Source organism: Gossypium arboreum, chromosome 12 (assembly GCF_025698485.1).
Source record: "Gossypium arboreum isolate Shixiya-1 chromosome 12, ASM2569848v2, whole genome shotgun sequence".
In the NCBI taxonomy this organism is placed as follows: Eukaryota; Viridiplantae; Streptophyta; class Magnoliopsida; order Malvales; family Malvaceae; genus Gossypium; species Gossypium arboreum.
This window is the reverse complement of record NC_069081.1, coordinates 665,704-680,061: the sequence shown is the minus strand read 5'-3', so window position 1 is coordinate 680,061 and position 14,358 is coordinate 665,704. Positions and strand designations below refer to the sequence as shown.

Genomic DNA, 14,358 nt, shown 5'->3' with positions numbered 1-14,358 from the left:
ATGGATTTAAAATCCAGCAATATCAGGGGATTAATTTCATATTTTTGGGCTCCAAAAGGCCCAATGGACTGAAACATACCCCGGGGACCGTTAATGAAGGGTAGTACAATTCATTTTTGGTTAAAATGTGCTATTCATCCTCATGTTTGGATGTAATTTGAGCTTTAGTCCTTATACTTTAAAAGTTAAATTTTTAATCCTACTTTTTTTATTTAAAAATCCTAGTCCATAATTATCGTCATTGGTAGTTTCTACCAAAATTTGTCAACTTATTGTTTTTATCTCTTGTTAATCATGTGCCACATTATACGAGGCCAACCTAATCAAAATTTCAAATTGACAAATCTTAATAGAAAATATTTTTAAATAAAAAAAATAGGAGGACTTTATTTTTAAATTTTTAAGTACAACGACTAAATCTTAAGTTTTGTGAAAGCACAAAAACTAATGGCATATTTTAACATTCATTTTTTGCACATGCAATAAATTGCTCTCAACTTGGATCATTAGGTTGGGTATTTTTCATTTTTGTGAATTTTAAATTTGAATTTGTAATTTATTTTAATATCCGAATCTATTTACTATTTGCATTAAATTCAATTATTACTTGTTATACAAGGAAAATGTTGTGGTAGTTAGTGATGATTCACTCGGATAGCAAAGAATTGTAGGAGAATTAAGGTAATCAAAACGTGATTGCAAGAGGGGAGATGAGAGAAAGAGCCGAGGAAATTAAAGGAGAGAGAGTGTATAGGCCTTCTATCTTGATATTTGTAGGCTTTTAATGGGCTATCTCTAATCATTTCTTAAGATGCCACGTGTTATCTATGTATTGATTTCGGGCTCTTTAAGATTTAGTCAACCTACTAATATTTTATCATCGTATGTATGAACTATTATACCAAAATGACAAATATATATAATATGTGAATGAAAGATACTCTATCCATATCAAGGTTGTGATCTCCATGGTATAGAGTCACGAAATGTAGACTCATGATGTTAGAATAACACAAAAATGAGCTCAAGAGATACATGATAACAATACTACTCCACTATGGGTTCAAGATTTGTGTGTTGATAATTAAAAATGGATTCGGACCTCAATTAGCATGTATTGGCTTCACTCATTTGTCTCAAAAGAGCCGGTTGAGCAATTCTCATTTATGTTGGCACAATGGGCTTCAATAGTTTATGCAAGATTCAAAGAGAAACTTAAGAAGCTTCACAGCTACCACTATAATCCACGCCACCTTAGCAATCACATAACCACCACCCAACTTTGGGTGGTCTGAGTGAAGTGATTCATATCAACCTATAAGGTATTATTATCCACTTCCACAGCTCATTGAGTTTCACAGCTGTGTCAATAAAATACACAGAATGTTAATAGTGATGTTAACACTTATATTAAATATCCAACACCAAATCAAAACCTTTTCTGCTTTACAACTTAACCACAATAAAACCATTTTTTTCATATTTTGTATGTCTATTTTATGATCCATATTTGGGATTTAGAATTCATAGTTACTCTTTTCAACAATATTATCTCTAAGGTTCAAACGGATTAAATCAAATAAAAAATGGATTAGGTTGGTGACATGGATGTCTACAACACATCATTATTATTACATAACATGACAGATGCATTTGAACGCGTAGGAAAAAGTGGGTAAAATGAGAGCAAGACCACAGGAACTGGCGGGGAATATACGTATGCAAATAGTGTTGATGGTGGCACAATGAGGCCTAGCCCACCACTGGAATAAAAATATCCTTTTTTAAATTATTTTATAGGTACAACAATAAATTTAACTATTAAAGTTTATATTTTTATCAAATTTATTTTTATTTTTATTAAATTTGATTATTAAATTTAAAAAATTAATTTAAATTAACTTTTGAAAAATAAATTGTTGTTTTTAATAAAAATAATACATAACAATTCACATGTTAATCCACGTAAACTTTATACTTTTTTAAAAAATTAATTTTTTATAATTAATAAATTATTTATAAGCGTAACATATAAAATAAATAATATCATATTAACATGAAATACAAATAAATTATCACGTGAATTATATACTAATATCGTTAAAAATTTAATGTTTTTATCTGCATTTCCTTTAAAAATAAGTGGTTTGATTTTTTAAAAATTAATGATGAAATTTAACTAAAAATGAAAAATAAATTAAAATATGTAAATTTTGAAATTTTTTTGATAATTAGAGATTAGAGGTGGGGTTAGAACAGAACCAAGACACTGTCGGCATATGCCTTTTAAGACTCGTTGTTGCAGTATTTTTAAGGTTTTTTATTGGTCCTCCTAAATGCGTGACATTGTCGTGCATTAATTACGAGGTTGCAACTTTACCAGGCATACTTGTTGCCTTGTCATCTGTACAGAGACAAAGACAACCTAATCTTTGCTGCAGGTTTTTTCTTTTTATGGGTACGTCGTCATATTTGTGAGCGGCTATGGGGTTTGTAATGTCGTACTAAAGTTTAAACCCTTTCCTAGTCAATGCTGATGATGAGAGATAAACCCTAAACCTTAAATTTTTTTCATTTATTTAATTAGTATTTAAATTTATATTTTGTTATTTAGATTAATATCTTTGTACTAATAATAACAGTTTATATTGACGTAATATTAATGGCCAAATCTGATGATAATATATGATAATCATAAATTAAAAATTAAAAGTATTTAGAAATATATAAATTAATAAAAAATATATTTTTTCACATTAAGAATGAATTTAGACAATTAGTTATCCAGATACATTTGAATTTGGACAGTCATATATTTAGATTCATTTCAGATTTTTTAGTAAGTTTATATGTTTTTAATTTTTATTATAAAATACCAGGTTACTATTATTTTGAAATTCAAGAATATAAATTATAAAAAAATTTACATCAAAGTAAACCTAATAAATAGTTATCAAATTTAAATGCATCTGGATAACCGTTTGTCCAAATTCATTGTAGATGTGATTTTAGTTCTTTTATCTATTTATCTATTTTATAAATTTAAAAGTTTTTATATTTATATATTATATATTGTAATTTTTATATATTTTTCAATATATTATGTACTTTTATCTATCTTTAATTGAATATAAATTTATATATTTTAAAATAACAATTACTTAAAACTAGTATTTTATGAAAAGAAATAAAAATCTATAAATTAATTTAAAAATACATCTAGAATGAATATGGACAAATGACGTTCAAGTTCAAATGTATTTTGACAACTATTTGTCTCGGTTCATTTTTATGTGAAAAATTTAAAATTAATTTATATATTTTTAAAGATTTTTAAAATTTTAATTAATATCTGCCACGTGTCCCAACAAATTGGATGTTAGTGGCCACATTAACACAAAATAATAATGTTAGTGCGAAAATACCAACATGAATAACGAAATATAAATTTAAGTACCAATTAGATATAAAGAAATTCTTTACTAAAATTTGGGGACAAATTACATATTTTTTGCTCAATTTTTATCTGATTATTTTCATAAATGCATTTATATTGGATTGCCATAGCTATCATGATATTAAAGTCAATATATTGACCCCAAAATTTGGTTATTTATTTCTTATTAAAAGAAATTATTGGATAATACTATTTGTCATGTTCTATTCATGTTACTATAATGTTTTGATGAATAATTTGGGGATAATTCCACCAAATGTCCTTAAACTATTATTCAGATATTAAATTGATTCTTATGTTTTAAAGCGTTTAAATTGAACTCGAAATATCAATATTGTATCAATTATTTTTCTCTATCAACCTAACTATCAGTTTACATATTAAATACCAGCTCAAATGCATATTTAAAACTTGTGGATTAAATTATAAACACGTGTGTATCTACTGTATAGACAATTTGAATAGTATTTGAGCTTTTAACACATCAAATCTAAATTATCCATACGATGGATATAAAAATTGTACAACTTAATCCACATATTTCAAATATCAAACAAGATATAATACTGATACACTAGGGACTCAGGTTATAATTTATAGAAGTTGGAGCACAGACCAAATTTGCTGTGCCACACATCCCACCCCCAGTGAGCCTCACTCACATATTCAACTCAAGCAGCTAAAAGGACTTGACTTATTCTACTGTTAGAAACTTTTGCTAAAAACTCCTTGGACTAAGATATATTGACATTTGTTTTATCTAATTTATGGAACCTGAAATGGGATAGGACTGAATTTTAATAGTAAAAATAGATATTAGACTCTTCAGTCATCTCATGCAATATATACATGCATATATATATATATATATATATATATAGGTTTTCTGCAAGGTCTTAACCTGTTAAGTCCTTCAATGAAGAATGATAATAGTAGTAATGAAAGAGATAACGTTCCCATTGCTTTCAATCACATGGCTTCTCCCAGCCAACAAAACTACAACAATATTTGATGGTGTTTTGATAATAAAAAAGGAGAAATTCCTGGGAATTGGGTTTTGATGATAAATTTTAAAACTTTATGTACTCTGTGCATTTATAATTTGATTATTCTTAGTCTCGTAATTATTTAAAATGTGAATTTATCTTGATTTAAGTATAGAGTGATTGTTAAAACATTTATCAAACACTTGCTTGAAACGGGTTCAAATCTTGTATCCATTCCCTACCCAGTATTATATATATATATATATATATAAATATTTTAGTTAACATTATTAAATTTTCTGTTAAATTCCAATTCATTACAACATATTTTTTTTGGCTATATCGTTACAAAATGAATACTTTTTATATTTTAAAATGTCACACCAATAAACTTAACAAAAAATATTAGCAGTGTTAATAGTTGGACTTAAATTCTAAAATTTAGATGGGCTAAATTCTTGAAAATAAAAGTACAAAGATTAAATTTCAATTTTTTAAAGAGTACAGAAATTTACGACATATTTTAACCTTATATTAACTTTATAATTACAAGAGAAATTAAATTATAATTTTACTATTTTTGGAGGAGCCAATGCCCATACCAATCCCTAAAACATATGCCATAAGTCCTTGTACAAAAATAAGCCACCAAAAACTTTTAAGGGATTTATGGGAAAAAAATTTGGTCTCATGATTGAAAATATACATTTTAAAAAATAGAAATACTAAAAATAATCAAACTAGGATAAATTAACTAAACATATCAAAAAAATATTTACATGGTACAAGGACCTTTCATACAATTTGACCTAAAAGTTATGGAGATTTTTTGCTCACATGTGGGTGCAGGGGCATGTAAGGTTTCACAAGCACACAACGCTAAAAAGAAAAGCAATAAAAGCAACGTTTAGTATTTAAAATTGGTATTTTTTTTTTGTTCATATTAGTTTTAGACTTTTTATAACTTTTCTCATTTTGGTCCCTAATTTTAGGTTCTACTAAAGTATGATGATGTGGTACTTAGAGATTATGTTATATAATTATTTGATTTTTTTAAAAGCAGTTTAATATTTTTGGGGTTTGTGTATACCAGGGGTGAAGGTGGAAAATCTTTTTATGAGAGGTTGGAATTAAATTTTAATTTTTACGATAGTAAAAATATAAATTTATCATTTGAATAACCTATATCTTTATAATTTTTAAAGGATTAAATCAATTTTTTATCAATTTTAGGAGGTTAAAGTACAATTTTACCTTTACTAAGTTAAATTTTAAAAATTTAAAAAGCTTAAATGAAAAAAATTTCATCTTAGGGGGCAAAGCCCCTGCTAGCCCCCTGGCTACGTCCTTGTGTATACTTTAGCCCATGTACTAAGTAATTGGTATTTAATTTGTACCTTTTTTATTTTTTTATTTTATTTTACGTGTATGATAAATTAGATAAATGGTTGTCCAATTTCATTTAAATATAGACAAAATCATTTGTCTAAGTTCATTTCAACTTACATTTTAGTAATTTATATTTTTATAGTTTCAAAAATAATAATACAATAATTATTTTTAAAATAAATTCTAGGTATTTTATAATTTTTTTCATTCTAATACTTTAGGTTTTTTTAATTTTGGAAATTTTATTTTTATATTTCATGTACATAATGAACTTAGACAAATGGTTGTCCAAATTTATTCATATTCTTTTTAACATTTATTTCTAGTAATTTTATATTTATATAATTTCAAAAAATAATATAATTTATTTTTCAAAAGTTCCATTTTTTTAAATAAATTGGAGTGGAGCAAAAAGAAAAGATGCTAGCACAATATAAAGTGCACTTAAATGGATCTTTATAATTAAATAATAAAATTTTCTCAAGTGTAATTAAAAAAAAATTGAGGATCAGTTTATTTACATGTAAAAAGTTTTACGGAAAATATTTTCTATATTTTTCTGTGTTTGCTTCATAGAAAACAGTTTGGTCAATGGAAAATGACTTACAAATCAACATAAAATAAGTTATTTTTCTTGTAATTTTGAAAAGCCTAAGTCATTTTTCGGAAAAAAAGCTCATCTATAAGTAATTTTATTTTATATAAAATTAACTTAAATTAAGCTTAATATTATTATATTAATAATAAATTTTATTTTATTTTTAAATATATTTAAAATTATTAAAATATTAATATAAAACATTATAATTTTATTATTATTAAATATACATATTTAATCATTTATATTTTGTCATATAATAAATTATTAATATAATTAATATAATGTATTATTTTAATAAATTATTTAATATTTCAAATTTATTTTAATAATAATAATTTCAAATAATATTCTTCACATTTTATTGAAAATATTCAATATTAATATTTTAATAATAAATATTTATTACAATTATAAAATATATTAATAATAAATATTTTGTAGTATAAAGGTTAAAATATGTCATAAGTCTATGTACTCTTTACGATTTTACGATTTGGTCTTTGTACTTTTATTTTCAAAAATTTTGTCCTTTTACTTTTCAAATTTGAAAATCAAGTCCAATTGTTGACATTGTTAATTTTTTGTCAATTTTGTTGATGTCACATTTTAAATAAAAACTAAAAATGACGTTGTAATGAACTTGAATTTAACAACATATTTTTAATATATGAAAAATAATGCAAAAATAATGTAAAATATAAAATAAACTCAATTAAACAATAAAAGATAAAAAATCTCAAATGTATATTTGTTTCATTGAAAATAACTTTATGAAATATTTTAAGAAACTTATCAAACAATGAGAAAATATTTTATCTGATTCATACAAACACGGAAAATATTGACTTTTCTAGGAAAGTAAGCCATTTTCCATAAATTATTTTTAGAAAGTGAAACATACAGACCCCAGTATAAATTATTTCGTTAAATATATAAAATTTGATTTAAAACTTTTATATTGTTAAATATTTGAATATTTAAAATGATTATAAATGATTTAATTAAAGAAAACTAAGATTTATTTTAAAATAATTTTTATATTATTATTTTTGAAATTATAAAAAATTACTAAAATACGCATTTGAAATGAATCGAAAAACTATATGTTTAGGTTTATTATGCACGTGAAATAAAAATATAAAATTCTTAAAGTTGAAGAAAATATAAAACAAAACCTAAAATTTTCTAAAATACCTGTAATTTATTTTGTAAAAAAAATCTACTAAAAGTACACATTCAAAATTAACCTTCACAATTAACAAAATAAATTTCATAAAATTTCCTATTTTATAAATTTTCAAAAGACTTTTTAAGACACATGTCAATATTCTATTGGCAAATCAAATAGTGATCTAACAAAATATCATAATATTAATGTACTTTAAATTTACGGAACAAATTAAAAAAAAAAATCAAATTTCAAAACTAATGTGAACGAATGTAAAATTTTATCAAATTCAGTCCCGAATGTGAGCTTATCCCAAGAGAAAACGATAGCATATGCCTATGTTTGACAATTTCTACATCGTCCCCCACCTAAAGCCAACCAAAACAATTATATAAAGTACCTCAATGTATGGATACCCAAACTCCACGGTAGGGCACTATCCTCCTCTCCTAAGGGATATATTATCCCCAATCCCGACTGGACCCGACTCGACTTGACCCAACAACAAATCAAATTGTCAAATGTTTGCAATCCTTTCTCAAAAGTTACCTTTTCGACATCCCAATTTTTGTAGTAAAGACTAAAGTGTCTTGCTTTTGTACAAATGATAAATTTTCTGTTTACCAATATCTAGCTTTGATTCGTTCCATGATCTTTCATCTTCAGTACACATGGATTTTTAGACAGACATAATAAAGTAGAGGTAAGAATTGTGGGGATATGTTTGAATGTGAAATGGAAATTGTCAGTCACATTACATGAAATACAGAGAGAGTAGAACAGAGATCTCACGAATCATATCAGCATCTTTTTTAACTGATTGGGATTTTTTTTTTTTTATAAATCAGTGAAATAAGGGAAGCAGCAGCTACCTAAGCACATGGAAGATCATGTTGTAATGAGGTCAATTTGCATGTTGGTCCCTTTGTGGGTCCAATTATTATGACTGTGTCCACGCATTTGTACTCCCTTCGTACAAAAGACCCCCAACAACTTGCCTTTCATCTTCCACATTGTAATTTAACTGCCATAAATCCCTAACCCCATATGTTTTCTATTCGATATTCAAGTTATATGGATTTTTGTTATTTTAAAAAGAATTATTTATATTATATTTAAGTGTAAATTATTAAAATAGTCACTTTTAGTTTTCTCAGGTTACATTTTAATCACTTATGTTTTAAATGTTACGTTTTAGTCACTTATGTTATCGTATTGTAACATTTTAGTCACTGAGCGTTAATTGTCATTAATGGTGTAACGGTAAGCTGATGTAGCACGTTAATTGTCCCATATTTTTTTCATTTTGAGTAATTTATTTTTTTCTTTTATGTTAAAAGAGATGGAGGAGGGAGGAAAATAAAAGGAGAAGTAGAAGAGAACGGAAAATAATAAAAAAAGAAAAATTGAAAAGAACATAAAAGAAAAAATTACTCAAAAAGAAAAAATATGGGGACCAATTATATAATTTAACTTAATTTTTTTCTTGAAATGATGATTTAATGTTTATATTTAAATATTTTTGAAGAATTATGCTTACATATTTACTTGACTTTAAAAAATCTAAAAATATTTAAAATAATTAGCAAAAATTAAATTGAAGCAGAGCAGAGTTTGGTGAGGCAAAGTAGGAATGGATGTCTATAACATCCATGGAGGTGGTTGTGATTTTCAAGATTATACATTTATAATGGAGCGGGGTGACTGGTGGAGCAAAATTTGCCAACCACACTCCATTGCCATCCCTAACCTTGAACATGTTCAATTGATTACCGAAAAATAGAGAAGATGTGTCTTCTCTTCCACAACCACAATAAATCTCACGGGATCTAACTATAATGGATCTTTCTATAGATGAAACTTATTTACAGAATTATCATAAGATAGAAAAAAAATCCAAGTAACATAAAAACACGAGTCTTTATATTTTGGAAAATGAGCAAAAAGATCCTTACCCATTAAAAAACTTGTAAAATAATCATATTTTATAACAGTTTAACTCGATTTGATTTCACATCTTATTTGTCAATTAGAGGCAACTATTTAAGTCATATTTTAAGCTAGCACTACATTTTTTTTTTGTATGATTTATGTCTATTTTATAATTATCTTCGGGGTTCATTATCGTCCTTCTCAATAATCTTATTTCCAAAATTCAAACACGCATTTCTTCCTAAAAATACAATGTCATTTTCTCATTATTACAAAAAAATAATCATTTTATACGTTTTCTGTAACATAGTACAGGGACTTGTATACGTTGCATTTACCGCTAACCTTAAATTAGACAATATATTGGGACGCAGTGCAGCAGCTTGGACCGTTGCAGACAACCCCAACCATCCATAATAAATATAGGAACACAAGGAGGGACTATGTAGTATTTGAAAAATCTGACGGTGTACGCTTTACAATCAATGCTTACATACGACTCCCTGAATTTATACCGGAATTTCTAATTAAAATCAAATGCTATCTGGGGGCAACTTTTTCAAACTTTGCTTTCATGGTAAAATTATGATATTCTCTTTATTTAAAAAATTATTAAATTTCTTAATTTATTAATTTAAAAAATAAATTTGTCATTTCTATTAAAAAATTTATTTTTTTATACTATTAAAAATTGACTTGGTTTACAAAATAACCACACAGTGACATTTGGCGTGTTACGTGTACCTCATATTGATTTATAGGGATCGGTTTTTAACTTTAGAAATAGATAAAGTTTTTAACATTTACTTGTTAAAACTTGATGTAATTGATGTATATTTGCATATATATTTTATTTAAAAACTAGAAATTATGTTATAAATATATATAAATATTAATAAATCTAAAATAGTAAATTAATAGTTTAAACACACCAATACTCATATATATCTATATTTAAAATTCTTCTTGAGTTCGCGTCGCTGGATGCTAACTCAATAGAGATTTTACCAAAGTCTCCTTATATTTATAAAGGCATTGATATTATTTTGAGGGTAGTCTTATATTTTCGTATAAATTTTAGAAATATGCTTACACGTGACGGGATTGAACCCAAAGTCACATTTGATTTTTATATCATTTTTAATTTGTTAAATAAATTTTTCATCCACACTAATACATAAAAAAAACAACCACTAATATATATTCTTTCACTTAAAATAATTAATTTATTTTAAAATTAATTTTCTTTCAAAATAATATTATTATAATGAAAACTACTATTTAAGAAAAGAAATTGTCTCACCCACACATTGGGTGATAAGGATTCTATCATATACCAACAATAACGTCTCAGGTGAGATCTTATTATAGTGAGATCCCATTAGATCTTTTTAAAATCAACGACTATGGTTAAAGATAAATAGGAGGAGATTGTAGCCATTTGATCAAGTCACGTCGGAAACAAAAGATATTGTCCTAGTGATTTAGAACACGGTAAATCGATTACCGAATACGTTGCTTTTATTTGGAAATCAGTTTCTCTTATTCTTTAGTGTTGAAACGGGTTAAATTGATTAAAAGGTAAAATCACATTTCTTAGTGTAAATATTACATGACATGATCAATGATAGATTAATGTTTCTTCTTCTCAGATGTCATTATAATTTAAACAGATGATATATATCTAAACAATAAAGGAAAAAGACGAATAAGACCTTGGTTTTAACCTTTAAAATATCTCACATAACCAAAATTATAGAAACATTTTGCAAGGCAAGAAGAGGTTGTTAATACCAAATATGTAAAAAGGTTGAGAGTAAGGTGGTAAAATTTCAATTTTGGACCGTACCATACATGTGGTTGTGACCTTTATATTTCCCATCATCTCTGATATTGCCTTTTTCTTAAATGATATATGGTCCAACAAAATATGCCCCCCATTGAAAGCGATGAGGAACATAAATTAGAGGAACCCCATTAATTGATCGGGACCATCCATTTCATCTATTCTTGGTGGTTGGAAATTTAAGCCTACATTTCTACTTCATTGCTGTCGCTATGTCTTGTTTATTTCGTAATGATGTTGTTATGTTTTGTGTATAATCTTGCTTATGGTCATGTAATTAATCTTATGCCATGTCAAAGATAAAACTATGTATATGAATTAGGGTTTTTAATTGGGTCATTTTAAATTATTTGTTGAAGTAATTTATTTTTAGAGTCTTGGTTAGACGCGCTTAAATCATTGACTTTTTATAATTAAATCGGGTCAAGTTGAATTTTGGGTCAGAATTAAGTAGATTAGGTTTTTTGGTTCTAGCTAAAATTGATATCGTTGATTATGAATTTCATCTTTTTGAGATTGTCAGAATTCGGTCCCTTATTTTATGAAATTTAACAAGTTAGTTTCATTGTTGATAAACATAATAATTTAAACCGTATTTTTGATAATTTATCGCATAAAATTTCTTAAAAAAAGTTAGGAAAAGGAGAAAGAGAGTAGTGCATGGAAGAAAATGGAGGGAAGATTATTGGTAATCTCAAACTTTTTAATAGCTAAAAATTAGAAAAATGGAAAAAAAAATTAGTGACATTCAATGCTAGTAATTCTCTTTGTTGGGGTTGAGAAATATTTTAAGTAGCCACCAAGTATGGCTCCCAATCAAGTAACCCTTTGTGCCCACACCCATTTCCTTTGCAGCTTATTAGCCTTGCCAATTTCCCATTTCCAATTTGATCCCCAATATTCCCATTCTTTTCATCCAAGTCCTCAACTCCCCAATAACACTTTTCTTCTTCAACCTCATCTTCTACAGCACCATTTTCTTCATAATCTATATCTTCTAAAATATCATTTTCTTCACAAAGTACTTCATCTTCTACAACATCATTTTCATCCTGTACAACACCATTTTCTCCATAAAGTACTTCATCTTCTTCTACAACATCATTTTCTTCATAAAGTACTTCACCTTCTTCAACAACTTCATCTTCTTCGGTTACCTCTTCTCCTTCTTCTTCTTCTTCTTCTTCTTTGTCATCGAAAATTGGGGTATCAGCGGTTGTTTCTTTCAAAAGGCAAAGCCTAAGCCTGCCCTCACTTCGTTCTACATGGAAGTACGTTTGACAAGAAGGGACATTAACGGCTTGAAGTACTAACCGGCCGCCTTCGCGGTGAGACGTGACTTGGACGCCATTCGAACCGCTAATGGACGTCAAAGGAGGCGGAAAGCTGCTGCTGCTGCTACTACTCATCCTTTTCATCACCAAATTTTCCCTTGTTTTTAACGGATTATAACTCATATTTGAACCGCTAATGGATGTCAAATGCGGTGGAAAGCTCCTACTATAACTCATTCGTCTCGTCACCGAATTTTCCCTATGTTTCGATGGACTGTAGCACCCAAAGGTAATGTCGTCGCTGATATCGCTTCCGGTCTCACTGCCTAAGCTTTCGGTGCACATTTCAAGGCTTTCTTTACTTAGGGCAGAAGCTGAACTTTTAACGAGAGGGTGCACGTAAACTTCGTTATTCTCTGTAGAATCTTTGGGACCGGCGAGGGATTGAAGGAAACTCCACACACCCATATCAGCATTTTGCTTGCTTATATTGTCGCTATTGTTGTTACCGTCGGTAATGTTAATGTCGGTGTCATCATAATCATTGTGGTATGAAATGGGTTCGGGTTCGGAAGGGTTAGTGAAACAGGGCGTGGGAGTTTCAATGGAGTCTTGAAAACTCGATGGTGGAGCCAGTTTCAGCCTCAAAAAATGTGATTCAACGATCCTTGGCTCAAGGCATAATTGCAAACCTTGACATACACTTGAGAACATTTTCTCTTACCCACCAGAAGAAAAAAAATAAACAGAGGAAAAACAGAGGAGCTAAAATGAAAAAAAAAATGTGAGGAAAAAAAACCCTTTTTTCTTTTGGAGAGTTTTCTGAGATCAAACAGGGATGTGGGGGATGTAAATGAAAGAGAAAGCTTACATGAACAACAAAAAGAAAGCAATATATTTGGTATTGGAGGAGAGGAAAACGTAAGCAAAAAAATGAATATGAAAGAGAAGGGAATGAGTTGTAGGATGATTTATAGTTGAAGAAACAGAGGAGAGGTGATGACCTTTTAAAGCCCACTAAAAACTTTTTACTCTTACCACACATTCATTACCAAAAGGAAATAACACATTTTTGCAGTGAAATTCTTTGGTAAAAGACATTTTTTGCTGTTAAAAAATAAAGTAAGGTTTAAGTTTTAACTTCTTTCCCATTTTGAGATTAAAAAAACACTTAACAAAGTTAACCCAAACCCAAATTCCTTTTCTATTTTTAACCAAAATAAGTTAATTTGGAGGTGTGGGTTATTAAAAAGAAACAACCATGGTTAAAAAGGCTGGATTTCTTCTTTTAACTGTTTTGGCCATTGCTTCAGGTTTTGTCTTTAGCTTTTTGCCTTTCCATTTTTTGGTTAAACAAACTTGGTTTTGCATTCAAGTGAAAGTATACCAAAACCATCTAATTCTTTGCTATTCAATAGCTGATTGCGGTATTATAAAGGTTTTTGTACTAAGAGTCAGATTATATTTTATCCTCTTTACTCAAAAATGGGTGAATTAGTTCCTGTACATTAGATCAAAGAGTAAATTAATCATTTCTATTAAAAATTTCATCCATTTGTACTTTTAAAAACTGGTGTAATTGACCCAACTAACCAAACATTGACACACAGAGTGCCACATATACCTCATGTTGGCGTATAGAGACCAATTTTTAATAATAGAAATAGATAGAATTTTTAATAGAAAAATCTGTTTACTTTTTGAT

At 27.6% G+C, this 14,358-nt stretch overlaps 1 protein-coding gene across 1 annotated transcript; it reads right to left on the bottom strand.

The window, feature by feature from the left end:
* Positions 1-12,061: 12,061 nt before the first annotated feature.
* On the bottom strand, positions 12,062-14,089 carry LOC108459412 (protein FANTASTIC FOUR 1-like). The gene has a single exon (XM_017758775.2). The coding sequence runs from the start codon at positions 13,365-13,367 to the stop codon at positions 12,168-12,170; it is 1,200 nt and encodes a 399-aa protein (XP_017614264.1). The 5' UTR covers positions 13,368-14,089; the 3' UTR covers positions 12,062-12,167.
* Between the last annotated feature and the right edge of the window lie 269 nt (positions 14,090-14,358).

Coding starts and splice junctions, on each gene's coding strand:
- LOC108459412 (XM_017758775.2), bottom strand. CDS start 13,367: ATGTTCTCAAGTGTATGTCAAGGTTTGCAATTATGCCTTGAGCCAAGG.